At 42.8% G+C, this 24,367-nt stretch overlaps 2 protein-coding genes across 2 annotated transcripts in view; one reads left to right on the top strand and one right to left on the bottom strand.

Moving 5' to 3' along the window:
• The first annotated feature begins 1,940 nt into the window (after positions 1 to 1,940).
• MAN2B1 (mannosidase alpha class 2B member 1) overlaps positions 1,941 to 24,367 on the top strand; it is a 24,613-nt gene continuing 2,186 nt past the window's right edge. Inside the window, exons 1-21 of the mRNA XM_058166965.1 lie at positions 1,941 to 2,121; positions 10,763 to 10,865; positions 11,969 to 12,142; positions 12,389 to 12,582; positions 12,770 to 12,902; positions 14,380 to 14,522; positions 14,916 to 15,032; positions 15,328 to 15,410; positions 16,479 to 16,599; positions 16,687 to 16,765; positions 17,000 to 17,109; positions 17,719 to 17,826; positions 18,060 to 18,176; positions 18,935 to 19,147; positions 19,465 to 19,562; positions 19,749 to 19,866; positions 21,641 to 21,759; positions 21,841 to 21,942; positions 22,594 to 22,681; positions 22,911 to 22,991; positions 24,032 to 24,247. Of these exons, the coding sequence (XP_058022948.1) occupies positions 1,999 to 2,121; positions 10,763 to 10,865; positions 11,969 to 12,142; positions 12,389 to 12,582; positions 12,770 to 12,902; positions 14,380 to 14,522; positions 14,916 to 15,032; positions 15,328 to 15,410; positions 16,479 to 16,599; positions 16,687 to 16,765; positions 17,000 to 17,109; positions 17,719 to 17,826; positions 18,060 to 18,176; positions 18,935 to 19,147; positions 19,465 to 19,562; positions 19,749 to 19,866; positions 21,641 to 21,759; positions 21,841 to 21,942; positions 22,594 to 22,681; positions 22,911 to 22,991; positions 24,032 to 24,247 (2,640 nt within the window). The 5' untranslated portion in view covers positions 1,941 to 1,998. The remainder of the gene's footprint in view (positions 2,122 to 10,762; positions 10,866 to 11,968; positions 12,143 to 12,388; positions 12,583 to 12,769; positions 12,903 to 14,379; positions 14,523 to 14,915; positions 15,033 to 15,327; positions 15,411 to 16,478; positions 16,600 to 16,686; positions 16,766 to 16,999; positions 17,110 to 17,718; positions 17,827 to 18,059; positions 18,177 to 18,934; positions 19,148 to 19,464; positions 19,563 to 19,748; positions 19,867 to 21,640; positions 21,760 to 21,840; positions 21,943 to 22,593; positions 22,682 to 22,910; positions 22,992 to 24,031; positions 24,248 to 24,367) is intronic.
• The window catches only part of TRMT1 (tRNA methyltransferase 1), a 23,011-nt gene continuing 21,644 nt past the window's right edge, over positions 23,001 to 24,367 (bottom strand). The window contains exon 18 of the mRNA XM_058166969.1: positions 23,001 to 23,737. The gene's annotated coding sequence lies outside the window, so the exon portion shown is untranslated. The remainder of the gene's footprint in view (positions 23,738 to 24,367) is intronic.

Below are 24,367 nucleotides of genomic sequence, written 5' to 3'. Positions count from 1 at the left end.
TAAATAAATGATTGAACTTCTAGAAGATACTTTTAATCTTGATTATTGATATGAAAAGCCAGTTAATAAGAAAGCTATTTACAAAAGTAGTTTTCAAATTTCCCCAAACATTCCTCATTACCTAAGTGATGGCAAGTCAAAGGGCAGCCATAACATTGATCACACAATGATTCATCTTTTAGAAGTTCAACACTGCTATTTCTTTATAACTTTTTATTCATCGGAAAACCAATATTTTTCTGTCTCATGCAGCAGATCTAACATCAATATTCTCCCACTTTTAAGACGATATTCTCGGCTAGCCATCTTTCTGTAAATTCAGAATGCAATTTTCTTCCACATAAATGCAATCCATCAGGTTTCAAGCATTTTCTCTCAATGGATGAAAAGTCTGGTGATAGGAAACATACTGTGTCTTGAACACAGTAATTCTGCTTTTGATTTTTGACAAACGTAAGTCCCTGAACAGGTAATTTAATTGATTGTTACAAGATGAGGTTCACCAGACATACACAGTTCAAAATCTGGGTCATTATCAGTGTCTGCCTGACTGGTACATTGCAACTTTTTAATCTGTTTTTGTTTAGGCTCCATTTCTGTGATGGTTTTGGTACTGGCAGACTGTCATCATGTGGCACTGGTCTCATGGCTGAAAGCAGTTTGGAGTATTTAACTGATTTCTTAATTTTAGCAAAGAAACCAATGACGTTCGCCAGACATTATTATTTATATATTATATTTGTATACCGCCCATCTCTCGAAGGACATGTCTATCGCATGATTATTCTGTTCTGGACAGAGCATCGGGACAGCAAACAATATTCAGTTCTGAGTTCCTCTGAGCCAAGTCACAAGATGATCTTACTCATCTAAGATGTGTATAGAACAACAAATATGTTTTTCTCTCATAAATGCAATCAAATTCCAGGTTTAGAGGATTTTCTCTCAAACCTGAGAAGTCTGTGCCCGCCCAGAAGGTGAAGCCCATGTTCAGTTTGAACCACGGGACTTCCTGAATTATCCCAATGATGGGGTGGGGAATCCTAAAACACCGTGAATAACTAATCACAATGGCCCGGACCTCGTTAACAGGAACAAGCAGGCCTCTCAAAGGCAAGAGCTGGAGCCTCAAGAGGCCCTTCCACCCGGTCGCGAAGAGGTCGGTAAGCAAAAAAAGGAGCTCTAGAGCAGGGGTCTCCAATCTTGGCAACTTTAAGCCTGGAGGACTTCAACTCCCAGAATTCCCCAGCCAGCTTTGCTATTTGCCAGCTTCAAGTCCTCCAGGCTTAAAGTTGCCAAGGTTGGAGACCCCTGCTCTAGAGGGCAATGGGGGAGCGGGGGGGGAGCGAAGTAGTACCCGAACTTCTTCAATTGGCTGGCTGGGAAAAAGCCACGAAGAGTCCCCTCCCCCTCAGGCCTTCCAATTACTTAAAAAGCGATTGGCGGGTGCCCGGGGCACAGAGAAGGACGCACGGCATGTGGGGGGTTGAGTGTCTTAGCAAGGTGGGCCCAGCCAAGACCGGCTGGTAGATCCCGGGATGGAGCCAAGCAGAGCCATCCGGCTCAGGGCCCGAGGAGGAGAGTCTGAAAGCGGGGCTCCGCAGGCCGAGGCCACCAACTCCGCTCAAGGAACCACTTGAGCGCTGAGGAACGGCCTTTCCGGCTGCCGCCTCACAAGGACCGGCAGGGCTTGAGCTGACCGCTGCGACCTCTTTTGAATCTCACCGCCTCCCTACCTAAAAAAGGATAACTTCCATCCGCCCATCTCACCTTCCTGACGCTTATAGGCTAGAAGGCGCTGTCTGTTACAATAGCCGACGCCCCTAGGGTCCGTCAGCCAATTAAAACCGGCAGGCGAGTCCCGTACGGCACGCAAATTCTAACTGGCAAAGAAGTCCCTCTCCGAGCGGTTCCTTTTGGTTTCAGTTTCAGCCACTCCCCCCCACCCGGGAGGCATATAGGAACTACTGAGCTGCTTGTCACGTGAGCTCTGGTCATATGATCGCCGCAGTGAGCTTGAGCAGCTGGAGCGGAGTCGGGGCAATGGGGTTTCCCGTAGCTTTGGTGTTTTTCCTTGGGGGATCGGTGCTGGGGGGATCTGCGGTCAGATGCGGCTATCAGGTAAGGATTTGGGGAAAATCTGTTAAAAGTCTGTTGTGAAAAAGTCTGAGCTGATAAATAAAAGGGTGGGGTAGTGGATAGGTGCATAGATAAGAATAGAATAGAATAGAATTTTATTGGCCAAGTGTGATTGGACACACAAGGAATTTGTCTTGGTGCATATGCTCTCAGTGTACATAAAAGAAAAGATACGTTCATCAAGGTACAACATTTAAGATAAGATAATTTAAAGATAATTTAAAACGAAAAGATGGGACTCTGATATGCAGCAAGATCAGGATAGTCGGTAATGTTCTGCAGAGCACAACAGAAGAATTAATTCGAAGTTAAGGATCTGCTTATTAAAGCTGTATAGGGCTACCAGTTTGATGGATCAGCCATTAAGCCATACACCCCCATCTCAGGAAGGAATAAACATTTAGAAGAATGCATCTGTGCAATGTGTCAGAGATGAAGGGACATGTAGCAACATGTACTTAGAAATAAATAGGAAATTACAAGATTTGGCAACAAGAAGACAAGCAGCAGAAAACGCAAGTAGGGACAAAGGACAGCTTAAGCTTAAGCAAGATGTAACTCCATAGGGGAAGAATGACATGTAAGCTCAGGCGAGGTGCAGCTCCATAGACAAATAGACAGGTAGACTAAAAGCAAAGTAGAACTGCAAAAAAGGTAATAGCTTTGTGAAATGTTACTTCCCTATTTCTGAAAATCAACTGTATCACACTATGCTGCTGTTCAGGGTCTCAACTCCCAAATTAGACTGGGACCCTTTTGCTGAAGCACTTCAATAAAAGCTTTGCAAAAGTCTGTCTCTTATTGGCTTCTGTGCCAGGCTGAACCAATTTTTGTGCAACAAGTTAGCATAGGGGATTTGGATCGAGAGTGATTAAAGTCCCTGTTTATCGTAAAGTTCCCTGGGGGATTTAGTCCAATCATTTGTCAGTACAATCTACCTCAAGGGTTTTTCTGTGATATTGAAGAGAGATGAGACTCTGCTACCTTGAGCCCCAGCTGGAATGGTGGGTTGTAAACACAATGAATAAAATTTCCTTTACAGTGTTGCCAAAGAAATTATTCAAAGGAAGGACTGGCTAGTGTACTCACTGAAAAGAGGAAGTATGGCAGCTTTTGCATAGATAATCATGTGGAGAACTAAAGCTTGGTTTATTTTGTTTTATATATGTGCGGGTGGTTTATTATGTTCCCACAACCATCAGTTCAGTATAAATCATTAGGGCTTCTTCCTTTTGCATAATAATTCATTGGAAATATCAAAAGTTTGCTTTCTTTATCAATTAGACAGAAGTGCATGGTTCAGATTTGGCTGACAAATTGTCCTTTTGAAACTGTCCCCAACAAAGCCTACCTAAATAAAGCTTGAAAGTCCCAGCAAGGTATCTCTGAATATTCAGTGTTTTTCTTGAATATAGAGCTTTTCCTTATAGAAAAACTAAAGTGCTTTCCATTCAGCCTTGACTCCACATAAAACTATACTGGCCTGAAATTGGCTATCCCATTGTCAATCCCTATTCCACTTTTTTTTCCTTTATTCAAATGACTGTTGTCACATAACATCCCTCCAAGATAATGATTTTACACATTCAGCTAAGGGAGACAAGGTTTCCTAAAGGAGATGAACAGAAAGCAAGATTATGAAGGCATTAAAAAAATTATCCTTGGCACATGTCTATAGATAGGTGCAAACAGGGAAAGCCCATAGATTGTGTTTCAATGCCATATATATTGGAAGCTGTTGTCATATTTTGTGACAGTAAATAATGAGGGAGGGGGTATGTATGCATGCAGGCATGACGTAAAAGAAGTGGCAGTGTGATATTGTCTCCCAATTCTATTTCCAGGATTTTTGTGATGAAATCTGCTAACCTCTTTATTCTTTCCTTATTATGTAAATTGTCTAGATGATTAAGGATATCTATAGATATACCACAGTGACTTGCGGACAGAGTTGCAAATTCCAGTGGACCAAAGAATTGATATCCCTTAGAAAGGAGAGGCAGTCATTTTTTTCAATAAACTGTCCGGGACTTTGCGGTTTTGTTTTTCTGTTGCCATGTTACACTTAATCAGTAGATCTGGCAATTTCATTCTAGGCAATAAATCCTTCTAATCTCCAGGTTCTGAGAAACTGCTTTATTGAAGGTCACCTGGCTCAGTTTACTGCATTCTGACTTAGAGTTCATCTGCATCTGGTTGTCTATTTTTCATGTTCCTGCCCTTGACGCATACTGAGTCTTTTGCTTCCATCCTCACAGGATGTCATAAACTAGACTTTCCCATCTGATGATCTCTAGTGTGTTACTGGGTTTCCTGAAAATACGACCTTCCCTAAAAACAAGCCCTAGCCTGATTTTCACGCCTGTGCCTAATAGAATAGAATAGAATAGAATAGAATAGAATAGAATAGAATAGAATAGAATAGAATAGAATAGAATAGAATAGAATAGAATTTTTATTGGCCAAGTGTGATTGGACACACAAGGAATTTGTCTTGGTGCATATGCTCTCAGTGTACATAAAAGAAAAGATACGTTCATCAAGGTACAGCATTTACAACACAATTGATGGTCAATATATCAATATAAATCATAAGGATTGCCAGCAACAAGTTATAGTCATACACTCATAAATGGAAAGAGATTGGTGATGGGAACTATGAGAAGATTAATAGTAGTGCAGATTCAGTAAATAGTTTTTATTTATTTATTTATTTATTTGATTTTTATACCGCCCTTCTCCCGAAGGACTCAGGGCGGTGTACAGGCAAGATAAAACAATACAATATACAGATTAAAATACCATTTAAAAACTTATTTAAATTAGCCTAAAATTAAAAATTTCCATACTAAAAACCCCGTTTAAAAATTGATAAAATTTCACATTAAATCTAATTTAAGCCACCCCCGCGCGGATAAAGAGATGTGTCTTCAGTTCGCGACGGAATGTCCGAAGGTCAGGTATTTGACGTAAACCCGGGGGAAGCTCGTTCCAGAGTGTGGGCGCCCCCACAGAGAAGGCCCTTCCCCTGGGGGCCGCCAGCCGGCATTGTTTGGCGGACGGCACCCTGAGAAGTCCCTCTCTATGGGAGCGTACGGGTCGGTGGGAGGCATGTGGTAGCAGCAGGCGGTCCCGCAAGTACCCAGGTCCTAAGCCATGGAGCGCTTTAAAGGTCATAACCAACACCTTAAAGTGCACTCGGAAGGCCACAGGCAGCCAGTGCAGCCTGCGCAGGATCGGTGTTACATGGGAGCTACATGTAGCTCCCTCTATCACCCGCGCAGCTGCATTCTGGACTAACTGAAGCCTGGAACGTCCTCCCCCCCTGCCTTCAGACAAGATGGAATAGTGTCGCGAACTAGCACAGGGGCTGGATCCCTCCCCGACGGGTTCTCACCCCCACCCGTCAAATCCCTCCCCCCCCTTAAAAAACCCTTATTTAAAAAACGATTTAAAAAACCCCACAGATTCTTCTTCCTCGCATGCCACCTCTCCGGGTCCCAAGACCCCTCGTTAAGGCAGGCCCTCGATAACCCAGAGGGCCATTCCTGCGAGGCGGGGGAACCTCGCAGTCGGAGAAGGTCAGCCGACGAATATTTCATGCAAAAGATCAAATACCAGTGGGGAAAAAAGGTGTTCCCTAGCCACTTGATGGTATCGCAGCTTACGGACAAAGTCAGGACAGTCACAAAACCAGGGCCAAATGACCGGTAAGGGCAATAAATAAGATGGAAGTTCGGCTGATGGATTCCGCCATTTAATGCCGCCCATAATGGATACAGCAAAAGTTTTTGCCCGCTGGTGCCGCCCATGATCAGGTCTGAGGCCGTCCGAGGCCGTCCAAGGTTGATGCCATAAATAAATAAATACCGGGGACAGGAAAAAGTTTGACAGTGTTGATGGAATTATTTGTTTAGCAGAGTGATGGCCTTCGGGAAAAAACTGTTCTTGTGTCTAGTTGTTCTGGTGTGCAGTGCTCTATAGCGTCGTTTTGAGGGTAGGAGTTGAAACAGTTTATGTCCAGGATGCGAGGGGTCTGTAAATATTTTCACGGCCCTCTTCTTGATTCGTGCAGTATACAGGTCCTCAATGGAAGGCAGGTTGGTAGCAATTATTTTTTCTGCAGTTCTAATTATCCTCTGAAGTCTGTGTTTTTCTTGTTGGGTTGCAGAACCGAACCAGACAGTTATAGAGGTGCAAATGACAGACTCAATAATTCCTCTGTGGAACTGAATCAGCAGCTCCTTGGGCAGTTTGAGCTTACTGAGTTGGCGCAGAAAGAACATTCTTTGTTGTCCTTTTTTAATGATGTTTTTGATGTTAGCTGTCCATTTTAGATCTTGCGATATGATAGAACCTAGAAATTTGAAGGTTTCTACTGTTGATACTGTGTTGTCTAGTATTGTGAGAGGTGCAAGTATGGAAGGGTTTCTCCTAAAGTCTACCACCATTTCTACGGTTTTGAGTGTGTTCAGTTCCAGATTGTTTTGGTTGCACCATTAGGCTAGTCGTTCGACCTCTCGTCTATATGCGGATTCGTCATTGTCTCGAATGAGACAAGCCTTACTTAAGCCCCGCCCAGCAACTGGTTGTAAGAGGTGGGTCGAGGCACAGGTGTAAAAATCAGGCGGGGATGGGGAGTGTGGGGCTGCCTCATATTCCCCACACACACCTTAGGACCACTACAGCCAGGCCTCACATGCCCGGACCCCTGTTGCATTGCTGCACAACTTCTGTGGCCGGACACCGCAAGGCTTGTAGTGCTAGTGCTGCCGCTTGTGGCAGGATACCACGAGGCTCTTCACACTGGTGCCACTCCTCGTGTGTCCAATGGCATAATGTACCACATAGTGTCCTGCCACAAGCAGCGCCACCATCACGACAAGCCTTGCAGCATCCTGCCACCAATGGCTCCACCGGCATAAAGAGCCTCTCAGAGTTCTGGTACAAGTGCGACAGGTGGGGCATAGGAGGCATGGCTGCAGTGGCCCTAAGGTAAGTGGGCAAGTCATCCCCTGAAAATAAGACCTGGTGCTTATTTTGGGGCCGAAAAGAAGACTGGGTCTTATTTTCAGGGACGCTGAACTGTAGTACTACAGTTTCCAGAATTCACAACCAAGCTTGAGGGTGGCAACACTTGGGAAGTCTCATGTGCAACAGATAAAGAGTCATTTTGGCAAATTATTCACACAATATGGGAATTTTGTGGTAACTTGATCTTTCTCAACCTGATGCTCTCAGGTTGTGTTGCAGTCACTGTCATAATCTCTAGCAGCATGACTAATGCTGGCTGGGGATGTTGGAAGTTATGGTCAGTCCCATTTGGAGAGCACCCGATTAGGAAAGCTGGAGTTAACTCCAGCCAAACTCTGAGTTCTTATCAAGGCCAGGGTGCATTTCAGCAGCAACAGCCCAGGCCATTGTGGAAGCCTTGAGTTTGCATTCCCTTATTGCTTCTGAAAAACTAATAGCATTTTGTGGTCTTCAGCTGAAGCAGTGGAAGCCTTGAGCAACTATAATAGAAGCATTGAAATACCAAGAAACCGGTGTCTTATTTTTCTTTGGGCTCCGTGTTGTTTGGAGCCATCCAGTGTATTATTAGATAAGCTGTGCCAAGAACGTTTGGGGCAGCTTTTTTCGTCTTCCTCATCCAGATAGATTATATGTCCTATGTCAAATTGTAGAAAATACTAGATTTGCGGCAGACACACTTGGTATTCAGAAGCATCAATTTAAGCCTGATGCCACCAGCAGTCCAGATCAGTGGTGGGTTGCTACCGGGTTGGTCCGGATCTTGTGAACTGGTAGTAATGGCGGTGGGAGGCTCCACCCACCTGCCCAGACATTATCATGGACGATCAGCGCATGCGCAGAAGCACCACACGCTAGTGAAGTGAGCATGCGCACATGCGCATGCTCCAGTTGCGAACCGGTAGCAAAGGTAAGTGGAATCCACCCCTGGTCCAGATGCCCTATGCATCAGTTAAGATTGGAGGGTCTCTAGAAATTGCTTACACATTTCAATCTCCTTTTCTTTGGAATGCACCATCTCTTCTCTCCTACCACACTTCCTTCTGCATATCATTGTAATTATCCTTTCCTCTACATAAAATGTTTCCCTGAAAATAAGACCCTGTCTTATATTTTTTTGAACCCCGAAATAAGCGCTTGGCCTTATTTTCGGTGAGGTCTTATTATTTTGGGGTGCATGGAGCAAGATGGGGCTCCTCTTGCTGTCTTACCTGATTTCCAGCTCTGCATTTAAATATTTTCAGGGAGGGCTTATTTTCAGGGAGGAGGCTTTTTTTAGCACATGCACTCAAAAACCCGATTGGGCTTATTATCAGGGGATGTCTTATTTTCGGGGAAACTGGGTAAGTTCCCCTTAGCTCTCCTCTCCCATTCAGCCTAGATGTGTCAGCAACATACTTCATGGTTAGTCACGCTTCACTGTTTCACTTTCATACCAAGACTTGCACAACCTTTGATTGATTTCTTCCAGTCAACATATCCTTCCAATGCACCCACATTTAGCTTGCTGTGTTCTTGTTCCCACTTAATTTCCAGTGGCTGTTACTCAGGTGCAAACTTCCTTTCTGCAACCACCTTCTCTACTCTCTTGCCTTTCCCTCAGAGAGCAGAACCCGTCTTCCTTCTTTCTCACCTCTTTTCCATGAACTCTTCCAATTCCTCTAGAGCAGGGGGTCTGCAAACTTGGCTCTTTTAAGACTTGTGGACTTCAACTTCCAGAGCAAAGCTGGCTGAGGAACTCTGGGAGTTGAAGTCCACAAGTCTTAAAAGAGCCAAGTTTGCAGACCCCTGCTCTAGAGTTTTACAAATGCCTCCAGGACAAAGCCGGAATGAGAGCAGTCTTCCTCTGGGAGACTCACCTGGTATCTTCAATGGTTGGTACAGTTTGTAAATTTCCTTTTCTTCAACCCTGCTTCTTTTTTTCTCTTCATTCCTTTTTGCTTTCAATGCCTGCTTATTTCTATTTTTTTTCCTTCCAGTTGCCTGTCTCCTCTTTCTTCTTTTAAGCATCGTAACTTCTATTTTGTCACCATGCTGTTGCCATCTCATCTCCACTACTCCTCAGTAGATCTTTACTGCAGACAGCTGGATGGAGAATGATTTAACAATTGACCTCCTGCCTAGGGCCCGTAACCCTCAACTTCCAGTCTCCTCAGGAAGCAATGTTGGCCTGCACTCCCCTGATGAGGTATAACTTCTACAGGTTTCACCTGCTTTTGCATCTCTCTTCTCCCTGTCCAGTTGAAGCGCCTCTCTCCCCCACTTTTTCTGTCCAAATCCCAATTTCTTTCTCAATCAACTCTCCTTTATCTCATCTTCCCATCTCACCACAGTTTGCCATAATACAATAGCTAAAATAATAGTAAATGATTTCCCATTTAGAACAATGAGAGTATAACTTAAGTCAGAAACAAATTCCATAGTTTAGAGAGGGACTTGGCTGGGTTGCTATAATACAATAAATCATGAAGTGTCCAATCCTGTTTTTAGGTTAACATAGCCTGTTGGGCAAGTCCAGCTGGAGAAGTTTGAAATTACGATAGCAGAATGAGAAATTTAGAGCTTGTTTCGGTAACCATTTAGAAAGTAGCTTCTGCTTTTATTATCCTACATTTTCTTAGAGCTGGCGGGTGTGTATGTGTGTGTTAATCTGTATGAAGCATTAGTCTTGCTCTTTATTGTATTTTTATTCTTTGTTCCCATATGTACCCACCCTCCCCAAGCAACCTCTTCCCCAAAACCGCCATTGCTGTGTGGGGCAGGTGGAAGTTGGGATTTGGATGTGTCAAGTCTAGATTCTCTTAAAATTTCTCCTGCTCTCCAAGCTTTTCATTCAGGTACATTCAGGAGTATTGTGCAGTACTTTAAAAATATTAAAGACACAACGTTTCAGTTTTGCTGAGTTATTTAATGATTTTGAAAATGTTATCAGTTTTTCTCCACTGCATCCTCTATCTATTTTGCAGCTATTGTATTGTTAATTATTATGGAAGCCTTGTGCTGAAAGAGTTGGTGGTAATAGGAAGCTATTTGTTCTTGTTTTCCCGTATCTGGAAATATTTTGAATTAGGCTTAGAAATACCCAGCAAAGAGCCCTGGTCCCAGCAATTGAGAGCCAGCCTTTTATATTTTATTTGAATATTTAGCCTCCTATTGGTAGGTGGTCAAACATACTTAGCAAACTGTAATATTTCCCTCAGTCCTAAAATTGGTAGTGGTTCTTCCAGCAAGTGATTATTTTATTCTACCCCTATAGAGACCTAACTTTATCAGGGGTAGCCTTGACTGGTCTCCAAAGCAGGGTTGGCCCTGAATAATTCTTGAATGGGCCTCTCCCTCCCCTGGAAATACCAGAACTGTTACCTGGGTTGGGAAGTTCAAAGAGCATCATATAATATGGCAGTGGCCAATTACTTCTGTCCTTTTGCCACAGGAACCTTATGGATGCAGTGACCAGGAATTGAACTCAACTCAAATGCATCTTTACTTTTTAGTTTTTATGACTGCTGCCTTGGGAAAGAGCACAGTTTTGAGGGGTTTCACATCCTCCTTTCAGCTCATGTGTTTCTTGTTTTTCCCTTCCTCTTATTAGTCCTGCCCAGTGACAAAACCTGACATGCTCAATGTTCACCTTATCCCTCACACACATGACGATGTGGGCTGGCTGAAGACAGTGGACCAGTATTTCTTTGGAGGTGAGTTGAAGCTGCCATATGAACTAGCAGGAGGCGCCTTGTAGCAAGATCCCGCAAAGCCCTAGAAAGGAAAAGGAAGTGTTGTGCTTTGTGGTTTAAATTAGCGCCAGCCTTTCTTGCTGTGCCTTGGAGTTTGGTGCTGAAGTTGTAACTGCTGACTAAATCTGGACTCCAGTAAAGATTGCGTCTTCAGATTGCCTTCCCTGTTTGATGTAAGCAAATGATCCTAACGGAACTGAAAATCTTCAGATATTTTGGTCTTCGCTCCTATTTGCAAGCTGCTGTAAAAAGGTAGTAGACATTATGAGATGTCTTAATTCTGTGTTTCGAAGAAAATATTGGTATAAAAGAAGCAAAACTTGACATGTTTAATCAGCCGCCTTAAAAAAATAAAAATAATTCCTAGCACTTTCTATTTAATCTTTTACAGCAGTTTACTGTGTCACTCCAGTACTCTTCTCTCAGTAGACATCAGGAAACCAAGGTTCAAAAATCAGGAGCAGCTCCAAGACTTTGTGGAGAACTCATGATTGAGGGGCATTTATAACCAGGAGGGGCTTGTGTTTTTAGCCATAAGGGCAGCCAGGCCGCTGGCTCTCTGTTGCAGTCTATTGCCCAGCTCTATTTTCCAGTTTCCCTCTCCTTGACACGCATTATCTTTCAGCAAAATCACTGAGGCCTTGGCTCCTCCAGACTGCAGCATCCTGTTTGGAGGCCCTGCTTGTGTGGGTGAGCTTTGCACCCTGCCTCCCAAGGCCAGAACAGAGTCATGGAAACAGAAATTTTCCAATAACACATTTTATCCTTTAATCACAGGTAATGGTAATGTACAGAGTCCCAGGTGGGAATATTTAGCAGCTTTTCTGAAGTTCATGTCCTTGCAGAGATATTTTCATGACATTCTCATTGCCAGCCAGCAAGGCCAGTTACTGTGTTGATTGGGAAGGCGAAGCAGCACAAGGCCAGGAAGGGGGCTTTGTGGCTGTTGGTGGGTGCAGGTGCAGGTGCGACAAAGCCAGGCTTCCTTTCAGAAATGGGAAATACTGTAGACATGTGATTGTGACAAGCGAAGACCCAGCCTTCCTCTGCTTCTTGCCTTGCAGTCCGCAATGACATCCAACATGCCGGGGTGCAGTACATCCTCGACTCTGTTGTTCCTCAACTGCTGGCTGACCCCAGCAAGCGTTTCATCTATGTGGAAGTGGTATTCTTTGCTCGCTGGTGGGGGCTGCAAACAGAAGCCATGCGCCAGGCTGTGCGACAGCTGGTTGCGGAAGGTGAGCAAGAGGGACTGAGCGCTTGTTGGATCAATTGTTGACTTCCCTGAGTCACATGTGACATGGCCCCATGTCTTAGGCAGAAGCAGGGAATTAAAGAGAACAGCAGAGCATTTCCCCCCTGGGGATTGTATCGATATCATGGCAAATTGAGGAAGGTTTCTGCTGCTTTGCAGTGTAGGTTTCAAGTTCTGCCCTATTTTGATAATTTCTGTTTTTCTGTCTATGTTTCTCACTCCTCGGTAGGCCGCCTGGAGTTCGTGAATGGTGGTTGGTGCATGAACGATGAGGCGTCAGTGCATTACAATGCTGTCATTGATCAGATGAGTCTCGGGCTCCATTTCCTGAAAGAGACGTTTGGAGAATGCGGCCGACCCCGTGTAGCCTGGCACATTGATCCTTTTGGGCACAGTCGGGAGCAGGCTTCTCTGTTTGCTCAGGTCTTGCAAACTTCTACATTTGCCAGCTATTTTAATTCTTAACCTCTCCCTTTTCATTCCAAGCGTGTGAATATGTAAAACTTTTGTAATTATCAATTATCTTATGTGTTGGGATCTCCCAGTTCATTTAATATCCCCTTCTCCGGGTTCAAGTTACTTATATTCCCTCACTTGCCATTTTCCTCAGATGGGCTATGATGGTTTCTTCTTGGGCCGTATTGATTACCAGGATAAATTCCACCGGGAGTCACTGCGTGAAATGGAGCAGTTGTGGCGTGCAAGCGGAAACCTGGATCCACCTGCGGCTGATCTCTTCACTGGTGAGCACGGCTGACCTGGAAGAGATCTGGAAATGTAGAAGACTTAAGTTGCAACCTTGCCAATGTAATTAGCTGCCCATTCAGTTAAGAAACAGCAGATGATGACGACTGGTACCATTAACATCCTGGTGCTCTGCAGATATTTTTGCTCACAAATCTTGCCTACCAAGGCAACAATTGATGGGCATTTGGGAATTGGTCTTATATTTTGACCGAGGACTTGGTTTCCTACCAGGGTATATACATTCATAGCTTTCAGTGGCCCAAGTAACAGAACTGTATATGAATTGACAGTGTCAATTATATATATGTCCTAATGGACATGAGCATAGGTTAGCATAAATCCTATGTGTATTATTGCCTCGGTTGCATCAGTTTTTGAAGGGTAGATCATCTTTATGAAAGAAATGCATACAGGCATGTGAAAAATTAAGAGATATAAGTATATACCCCATAGTGAACTGCGGTCTTTGGTTTCGACTGAATATGTCTTCTGATAATATGGCCAAAACTTTTACCTTGTTTGACCAGAGTACATTTTTCCAGAAGTTCTGGTCTGTTGGTCATGTGATAAACTTCTGGGATTCTTAACTTCTTTCCATGCCTTTCATTCTGCTCTTGCACTGAACCATCTGGAAAACTAAGACCTGAGCAAGTTGACAGTTGTAGGCAAATCTTCACTTCTTGATGATCTTCTGCATAATGGAATGATTGATGTTCAATTGTTTGGTGATCTTTTAAAATCCCTCATAGGCATCTCTAATCTTCTTTCCAAAGGCCTCTGAGTGCTGTTTTGCTCAAGATCTAGTTGGATCAGCAAAGAGCAAACCAGACTAAATATCTGAGGTTTAAATAAAGCAGGTTCCTCCCAGATCCTTTCTAACAATGCTCTGATATATCTAATTCTAATTTTAGGTATTTGGAGTAATGATAAAAGTATGGGCGTACTTATTTTTCCTACATTCAAAATTATGTTTATTCAAATTACAAAATAAACTACAAAGCATAAATATCGTAGTACATAATTTGTTATTTTACACCCCCTTTATATATCAGTCTTGTTGAAATCAAATATATTTATGTTGAACTATGTTGGGGGAAAAAATAAAAACATCAATGGGGAGGTACTTACTTTTTCACATGACCGCATATGATCTTCACCAATCTAGAGCATTCCAGATGTGCTGTGTTGAAATTTTGCCATAGGATCTGATTTCTCTTCCAGCTGTTGGTAGATGGTAGAGGGGAATGCAGTCCAGGATCATCAAAAGCATGGGACTGCGTCTGCTGTAACCATTGATTGTGGGTCATGCTGGCCTAGGCTTATAGCAGTACAGTCTCACACATCTGAAGGAAATCAAGTTGATGTAGGATATTGGTCCTTTGCTGCCTCATTATTGTGTGCTTAGCAATTGGGGCATGGAAATTGATTCCTAGAAGTTAATTCGTCCTTCTCATTTCTCCTGTCTCTTGATAGGTATCCTGCCAAATGGTTATAATCCCCCCATGTCTCTCTGCTGGGATCAAATATGCTCTGACAATCCTATTGTGGACGATGACAGTGATGAGAACAATGTGGAAAATATAGTGGCCTATTTTCTGGGAACTGCAGCTGCCCAGGTGAAAACATGGGTTAATATCAGGGAAGATATCCATATTTGGGAGTAAAACTAAACTGCCTATGAACTCTTGATGATATCTAAAGATGTTATTAATTGAGAAATTAATAACCATATATTATTGCAAAGTACTGAATGCTGAATCAAGGTATTTCCACTCGATCAGATGACTTCTATAAGGTCACTAGGAAACCTTAAGCTATCTGCCATTCCTTGTTTCCTCCTGCGAATCACGTCTGCAATCATGATTTCTTTTTTCTAGATTCTTAGGCACTTGAGGCTTTTGAGCATCGCTCTGCTTGTTGTATATGTTATTAACAATATTCCTGGGGATAGGAGGGGAGTGGCTATGTGACAAATAGACCTGCTTATTACTTTTCAATGTTCTCTTCAGGCCAGACACTATCGTACAAACCACATTGTCATGACAATGGGATCTGATTTCCAGTATGAGAACGCCCTGCTGTGGTACAAGAACCTGGACAAGTTGATCTATCACGTTAATGCACAGGTACCCTGGGGTGGGCTATCGGCCTGTCTTTTTGGAAAGAGATATTTTACCCAACACAAGGCCTCAGAGTTTGAGGCCTCCGTTAATTTAGATGGGAAGAAATACAACAGACTCAGGCCTTCTGAGGGATGTTGAGGCACAAGTTGGAACCACACCAGTTTCTGTCTCTGATTGATGGAGTTCACAGAGAGGCATACAAAAAGATGCCCAGATTTTTTTGGGGGGTGTGTGTGATAAATTTGCCAAGAGGAAATGCAAATAAACATGTTTCTTTCTTTGGAATATGATCTTTCAGCAACTGAAGGGCAGCCGTGTCAACGTATTCTACTCAACTCCAAGCTGCTATCTTTGGGAGCTGAACAAAGCCAACATGACATGGTAAGAGGGCTGAGGGAGGCTGGCTGGTGAGCTGGCTAGTATTCAGAGCTGTTTATTGCAATAGGAGTTTTTTTCAGTGGGGTTGTCTTCGCCATTCTCTTGTCTGAGCAGGTGCTTAATTTGGATCTTTCCTTTAAGATGCTCTCAATGTTAGCAAAAGAACCTGGGACTGCTAAGCGGCAAGAGCAGATAATTGATGGGCCGAGCAGGCAGCCTTAGCAGCTGAGAGGCAATTTGCTTAGTTTCATTCAACCTCCTTTGTTTCTTTGCTTCTTGTGAACTATCATGCTTGCTTGATCTATCCATCTCCTGATCTATTATGCTTCCTCTTTGGCTTGGCCATGTTGGAACTGTGAAGTCATAGCACATCTGGCAAAACAGCAGGTAAGTTAGTAGTCCCCTTGAAGGCAAACCCTTGGTTTATCCCTACTTCAGGCATTTTCAGAGGGGGGATGGTGTTTGAAGGAAGACTCATTTTCCTGCAACTGTCATTAAATAATCGAGAAGTGAAATCCTTTGTCACAGATTGAACCTTCCCTACAGATCTAGAAGTTAGATTAAGGACAGATAGCATAATCCTCCTTTGATTGAGGATGACAGTTCCCCAAAGTAGCTGCTGCTAATGGCAATGCTTTTGGATTTTGGGAGTAGTAATTGAAATCTTAAACTATTTGGATGATAAAAATTGCTTACTTTTATTCTAGATCTGGGTTAATCTGCATATTTTTGGCTTGGTATATTTTTTTTTTATCTTCTAGTTCCACAGAGTACATTTGAAAGAGTAAATTATCCATATAATTTTATTTACCCATCCAATGCCATCCTAATAATTATTAATTTCCATATCATAAAAGGGGAAAAGAATACTAAGCAGCACATTAGGTCTCTCAATCTTTTTTTTTGGTCTTAAGTATCATGATAAAAAAACATCACTGAAGATGGATTTCACTCAGGTGATGTTGCTGCTTGTTTCTACTACTGATCAGCTTGGATTATTCTGAAACTAGGAGGTGGTTTGCATTCCACATCCAAAAATGGATTTGGGTTAACCAATCTTATTTTGAATAGGTCTATGAAATACGATGACTTCTTCCCATATGCTGATGGTCCCCATCAGTTCTGGACAGGCTACTTCACCAGCCGACCCGCTTTGAAACGCTATGAACGCCTCAGTAACAACTTCCTGCAAGTTGGTAGCCTTCATGTTTTCTAAATAGCATATAGTATCCTGCAGGGTGCTTTGTGGTTCTCTGATTCAGTGTTTCTTTTTTTGCAGATCTGCAACCAGTTGGAAGTGCTAGTTGGCGCAAAAGCAAACTTTGGGCCTTACGGCAACGCTAACAGTTCTGTGCTGCGTATGTATGTGTGCTCCTTGAGAGTTGACCGGGGCTGTCACCTTGAGCTTTTATTAAGAGAGTGACTATGGTGGCAGTTGCCATGATGACCATCAGACCAATTAGGAAGAGATGCTCTGGCACCTTGGTTAGGGGTACAAGCCAAGAATAAAAACAGTGGCCATTCCCACAGCACCCAAGTCTCTAGGGATTCCATAATTTTACTGTGTGATACCTGTGCTCTTTTTCTTATAGGCCAGGCTATGGCAGTCGCTCAGCACCATGATGCAGTGAGTGGCACAGCAAAGCAGCATGTGACCAATGACTATGCCAAACAGTTGTCTATTGGTTGGGATGCCTGCCAGGTTTGTGCATGAACCAGCAATATCCCCTTCTCCCATCCGCTATTTCTCTCCCACCATAAATGTATGGGCACGAGCATCACTGCAGCTCTTGGACAACATGATACTAAGAAAAGTAAAAGCTCTCTCTCTGGCTGCAAAAATGTTGCTTGATTTTCACATGTCGTAACAGCAAGGGCTGAGATTCCTTGACCTGATTTGGGGCATGTATACATGGCTATACTGTGTTCCCTTTATTGTGGTAGCTACCGTATGTTACTTAAAGGAGTCTTCCTCTTTTCTTCTCTGTTTAAGAATGCAACATCCTAATCTTGCCTGTATGCAATTGACTCCAAAGGGGTCATATTTCTGAGACATCGCAGCTGTTTTTTGCAGTGGGTGTTTACTTGGTTTTTGTAGCCTAACTTTGCCCAGGATGACATAGAGGGAAATGCAAAAGCCACTTTTAGTTTTCTTCTTGTTGATGTTTGTTTTATTCTTGAAGTGGCTTTGAATCCAAGACTTTGCATAAGACCTTCACTGATTCTCCTCCAATGGTGCTTCTGTACATTCATAACTTTCTGGCAGGAGTAGAGAACTTAACTGCTGTTTTTTTTCCCCCTGACTTGGCAGATTGTGATGAGTAATGCCTTTGCCAATCTTCTCGGCAGCACAGAAAACTTCATCTATTGCACCTACCTCAACATCAGTGCCTGCCTACTAACCGAAGCTACCCCCGCTGTAAGGGACCATACAGTTTCTCATCTTTCATCTTGCACAAGGCTTGAAATCTGGAGCCTCCCAGGTCACTCCTCGGCCTTAAGGGCTCTAGAGAGCTTGGAGTTGATAAACTGGGATAGTATATAAGTTATATAATGGTATATAAATTCTGTTAAATACATAAATAACCAGGCTTCTTCACATCTGCTGTTAGCTCTTCCTTTGCTCATCATATTTCTTTACTACCTTTGCAGTTCAGAGTGATCATCTATAACCCTCTAGCCCGTTCTGTGGATTGGAATGTCCGACTGCCTGTGAACGGAAGCCATTATTCGGTTGTAGCTCCTGACGGTCAGAATATTTTGAATGAGGTAGGAGGTTGGTTTGGAAAGCTTTAGGCATTAGTGTGAAATCCGGTGGGCCATCCTCCCAACTCCCAAGTGTTGCATGGAAGCCACTAACAAAGTCGGACTCTTAAGGCTCCACAAGAAAGTATTTATGAGTCAATGGCTTGCTCATCGTCACAGTGTCTTTAGTGTCTTAGTTATTTATCTGTTAAAATGGTTACACAACTAGCCCTGATTTGTTAAAATGTTTATCAATAAGCCCTGGTGGCGCAGTAGTTAGAATGCAGTAGTGCAGGTGAATTCTGCGCAGTGGTAGGAGTTCAATTCTTACTGGCTCAAAGTTGATTCCGTCTTTCATCCTTCCAAAGTCAGTAAAATGAGGACTCAGATTATTGGGGGAATAACACTGAAGTTATAACTGCACAGAGAGTGCTATAAAGCACTTGTATTTCTGTCAGAGGCACCTACAAAACTAACTGATTAATTGAAAATATTAATTTTTATGGTTTAGACAAAGTCTTGCCTGCGTGCTGTTCTGTGCTGGTTAAAGTGTTAATCTAGTTAAGCCTCGAGAAAGTCCTGTAATATGGTTGAAAGATCCAGGTTCCTGTTGCTCCAGGGAGTGAAAGGAAATGCATGCCAAATTATTCTGCTCTGAACAAGGTTGAGTGAGTGGGGTGACTGGGAGGGTTTATTCTGATGGGTTAACCCTGAATTGTTAATAATCAATTTCTTATCAATTTATCTTATTAAAAAAATCAATCTTACTTTTCCCTTGCCAGATCATCCCTGTATCAAGTTTCACTCGTGCCGTGCGGCATAACCGAGGCAGTGCTATCAATGAACTGGTATTCCAGGTGTCTCTCCCACCATTAGGCTACAGAACCTATTCCGTTTCCCGGTTGTCTGGCAGGGATTCCGCACGTCCCAGGCTGCAGAAAAGGCTGCATCCTCGGCCTGCTGCAGCCCATCTTACACTGTCGATTGAGAATGAGGTACAGGCTGATCTTCCCTTTGTCATTTGGTTGATGAATTTTTTTTTTCCTGCACTGGGGAAGTGAGGCTGAAACAGTTCTTAAAGTAAAATCAAGGGAAATATCAAAAATTACCTTGTCAAATATTAGATGGCGAATAAAAAGAGATGCTCAAAATGTTCCTATTCTATAGATAAAAAAGAAAGGGGCAAAAAAAAATAATTGAAAATGAACTTCCTGGATAGTCTTCTTCATTTGCTACAATTCAGATTAAAAATCTAAACAGCTGTTCCTGATGGTGCCTCTGATATAGTATTTTTGATGTGTTTCTACTCCAGCATCTGCAAGTTCTATTTGACCCCAAAACAGGACTAATGAAGGAGATCCGAAATTTGGACAAGAACATCTCCTTACCGCTTTTCCAAAGCTTCCTCTGGTGGGTCGGATTACTTTGTGCTTGGAGAAGTGAATGTCTGCTTTCTTTCCTATGGTGGCTGGTGGCAGATGCATTTTTAGGATGGCTTGGCATTCCTTATCCTCTGCTGGGATTAGTTAATGAATTCTTGTTCTGGTATTGTAGACATGATGGTCTTCATGTCCTTCTCTTGGCTGACTTCTCCAGGTATAATGCCAGTGTTGGAAATGGAGCATATTCACAGGCATCTGGAGCCTACATCTTCCGTCCTGACACCTCCAAGGCCTTTCCCATTGCCCAGAAAGTTCATGTATATCAAACAAAGGTAGGAAAAGCTCAAAGACATCTGCTTCAAATTGATCTGTTTGCCCAGTTGATCCAGGAGGTAAGTCCTGCTGAGGATCCCATCCCCAAGAGTTTTGACCTGCATTGATTCTGTAGTTGGTATTTATCATAGGAGCTACCATCATCCACTGCTGTGAAGCAGCTGCAGAACTCTGCTGAGTTTCTGCAGAACTGTAGAAATGTGGTTCTGATAGAATATTTGGAGAGTATTTTGCTGGTCTGTGGCTGTAATAAAGATTAATGGGTTGATTGGGGAATGTTAAATTCAGACTTGACTTTGATGGATTGTGCCATTATCACATTTTTGTGAGATTTTCTTTTTTTTTTTTAAAGTGCTTGCCACCCAAAGCCAGTTGGAATGGAGCAATATAAAAAGAAACAAAGTTACCTAGTTACTTGCTTAGTGGGAAGAGCACAATTACTAGAATAACTTGTCCAGATAAATTAGATTTCCCACCCCTGAAGAGCAGGGATGGCAGTCATAAAAGGCTGATAACTCTCATCATATTAGCCTCCATGAATTATTTGTATTTTCAAACCATATTCCATAAGTCAGTTTCTGTGAAATGGGCAGCTATATCAGTTTGCTAATATTATTGCTACGTTCTTATAAGCTAAATAACACAACATAAACTGGTAGGCCTCATATTCTATAAGCAAAACAAGATTGGCTTCTTCATGCTAGAGCTTTGCAAGAATTGCTATACAGTTGCTCCTGCAAAAGCTGTCTTACTTTGTTTGGGAATCTAAAGTAATATTTGTCATGGACTGAGGGGATGGCAGAAACATTTGATGGACAGGGCAATACTACAATTTGCCACTATTGCAATAGTATAATTTGCAGGAATTTGAGCACAGATGTATGCTTGTTTACATTAGAGAGCCTTTGGTTGATTTTTATGCCCTCTGCAATCTAATCTGATCGGCGCTCAGTACCTCAAGATGTAAGAAGGAAAAGAGAGGGTGCCGGAAAGAAAAGGATCAATCTCTCATTTGCCCCTCTTGGCTCTCATCTGTTTTCACTTGAGATAATATACTTTTTTTTTTTTGGCAGGCAAAAGATTGCTAGCCCTGATAGATTGGGTTTTCAAAAAGAGAGGCTAAGTTTTTGCCATGCCTGGTCCCATTTCATGAGTGTTGTAGGAATTGTTTTTATTTTTTTATTTATTTTACATATTTAAGAACTGCTCATCTCCCTTACAGAAGCAGCTTTTTTTAAAAAAAAATTTATTTTGTCAATCCTATATAACAGGTAAAAGTATAAACATAATTTGGAAACATGAAAAGAGTAAGTAAAAAGGAATATTAGGACAGGGACGGCACGCAGGTACACTTATGCATGGCCCCTTATGCTTTTAGCCTCTGATATTTTCCCATTTCCAACAAATGCCACCCCTGCTGGCAGGATTGAGTTCACCAAAGCTTAACATAAAACCAGCTTTTGTTCTTTAATGATTAGTCGGAAAGGAAAATTTTCATTTTTCAGGAGCCAAGGTGTCTTAACAGGAGTAATCTGATTTCTTATTAAAATATTTTCTTAAGGCTTCTCTCATTGCCAGAAGATGGCGTCCGTTGTATGATTTGAAGCGTTTGAATTTAAAGGAATCATAAGCAGCCTTCTCTTTAATGTGCCTAGTATTTCTTTGTGTGTGAAGCTGCTCTCAAATGCTTTCGGGCCCTTCTACTGCTGAAAGGGCAGCTGTATTTTTGAAGCCAAGGGAGGATTGTAGCAGCCTTATGTCTCTTTTTGGCAGACTCAAGTGGTGCAAGAACTGTACCAGAACTTCTCTGACTGGTGTTCCCAAGTGGTGCGCCTCTACGCTGGGCAGCCATATGTTGAACTGGAATGGACAGTGGGACCCATTCCTATAGCGTAAGCATCAGAACATGGTTGGGGTGTGTGTGACTTCATTGACCTTTAGTACAAGATTCTGCCTTCCATGCTTTGCCCTAGGGATCATTATGGCAAGGAGATAATCAGCCGCTTTGAGACCAACCTGCAGACTGGAGGCCTTTTTTACACAGACTCCAATGGACGTGAGATCCTGGAGAGAAGGTATGGGGGTTAGGAATGGGAAGATTCACCAGTCCTTTGACCTGCAGCCAGAACTGTAAAGTGGCTTATAGTGCAAACTGTTGGCTAGACATTTCTGGTTTTGAAATGCTTGGCCACAGCATATTCAGTAACACTAAGCAAAATATTACACTTCACTGTTTCTTTATTTACTATCAAATCCTGTACAAGCAAATGGAAGTGTATAGCCACTGGCTTACTCTGTAGGAGCCTTCCCCAAAATGATGGCATCCAATTATGTTGCAGGTACTGCTACAAGCATGGCTTACAAAACTGTAATGTAGCTTTCCATTCCGGACACCCTTCAGGTCTCTAAGACTTCAACTCTTCCGATTCTCAGCAGTGACCCTATGCGAGTTGAAATCCATGTGTGAGGAGAGTACCTAGGCTGGGCAAGGCTCAGACAAAGGCTGAGTTTATCCAACAAGCCAGACTAAAATTGCAAAGATAATTTGTGGGAGCTAAAATACCAGTCATGGCTGCACTAAGTGCCCTTTTGTTCATTTTGCCTCCTCACTGTCTCTCACTTCCATGTGTAAGAGCTGGGGAGGGGTGTGTGCCTTGATTTTTGCAAGGTTCAGCTGGATGAAGGAAATGGGGAAGTTAATTTGCTCTCTTTCATTCCCCGAGAAGGCGTGATTACAGAGTCACGTGGAATCTGAGCCAGACTGAGCCAGTGGCAGGCAACTACTACCCTGTGAATACTCGTATCTACATCAAGGTAATAATATCCCATGGTTCCTGGCAGCTTTGGTTGTTCTTGGTCTCCTATAGGACTACCTGCCTACACAAGCATAATTATGGAATAATATGGGTAGGCTTTTGTCTAACGTAGGTTGAATCCTCCAGTGATGGGATCACCTGTAATTCCACAGCATCTCCGTAGGGTGAGGTTTGTTCATGCATGCAACCAGGGCTATATGACCGTTTTGCCTTTTTCCCCATTTCAGGACCAGAAGACCCAGCTAACAGTGCTGACAGATCGCTCACAGGGTGGCAGTAGCCTCACTGATGGCTCTCTTGAACTTATGGTAAGTATAGCAGGTTGGTAGAGCAACAGAGAGGACAAGTACTTTCTGTAATTGCTTCCAGTTACAACTGTGGGAACCGACTTGTCTACTTGATAACGTCGGGAAGCTGAGCACCTCATCTAAAATGTTAGCCCCAAAAGCAGAAGACTCACAGTTTCAATAGATCAGGGGTGTCAGACTCAAGGCCGGCCTGTGGGGTGCTTAGATCTGGCCCATGGGGCCGCCCTAGAAACAGCAAAGGATTGGCCCGCAGTGCCTCTGTCAGCAAAAACAGAGCTCTGGAGAGCCGTAGGAGGCCCTCCCGAGCTCTGTTTTCACTGGTAGAGGGTTGCATGGAGCCGTCACAGCTAAAAACGGAGATCGGGAGCCCATTTTCACTGGCAGAGTGCTCGGGCCACTTCAGGCACCCTTGACACGAGTGACTGTCGAGCTGGCCCCTTCCCTCCCACAAGGTCAAACACAACCCTGATGCGGCCCTCAATGAGTTTGACCACCTCTGCAATAGAGGAAAGAACATAAAGACTAGGAAATTGAGGTAAAGGAGATCAACAGCCAAAGTAGTGAGAAGTCTACAACCAGAAGAAAAAAACGTATGTGAAACTGTAGCAAGACTAGAGGTTAAATGAATTGGTGTAGTCAGTTACTTATGTTTTAGGAATTACTTGTTCTTCGGCATCTTCAAGAGAGATACTGTATCCCTCCCACAGCACCAGGCATTTTAAGGCATTAAGAAATTGAATTCCTTTCTATGGATAGAAAAGAGATAGATAAGGATATTTAGTTACTAAGTATAAACAACAGATAAAACAAGAACACAAATACATACAATTTAATGTTTGTAGTCATTGCACGGATTATTGTTATAAGAAAAACACCGCAGATAGCTGTTAAGTAATATAACCTTTTCCTTTTTCTTTCATTTCTTCTATGTTTTTAATGTAAAAAAAGTTTAATAAAATACATTTTAAAAAAAAAAGAAAAAAAGACATTGAATCCTGCCATTCTTCTGCTTTCCCCTTTTGTGTGTGTGTTGCTTTCAGGTACATCGAAGGCTGCTACATGATGACAACCGGGGTGTACAAGAGCCATTATTGGAACCTGGTGAATATTACAATGGAATAGTGGTGCGAGGGCGTCACCTTGTATTCTTAGACACAGTGGAATCATCCGCTGAGCAACACCGTCTGTGGGCCCAGCAAGAGTACATGGCTCCACAGGTGGTGCTGACACCAGATAGTCACGACATTGTCAAAGAGGTGAGGGGAAAGAAAAAAGACAAGCAGTATTAAAATATCCCAAGCCTTATTTATTAGTAGTCAAAATACTTTTGAAAGAAATGGTGGATGGTATTTATAAGATTATTTTAATTGTGAGGA

Source organism: Ahaetulla prasina, chromosome 2 (assembly GCF_028640845.1).
Source record: "Ahaetulla prasina isolate Xishuangbanna chromosome 2, ASM2864084v1, whole genome shotgun sequence".
Taxonomy (NCBI): Eukaryota; Metazoa; Chordata; class Lepidosauria; order Squamata; family Colubridae; genus Ahaetulla; species Ahaetulla prasina.
The sequence above is the reverse complement of the archived record's forward strand: the minus strand, read 5'-3'. Positions and strand labels throughout refer to the sequence as shown.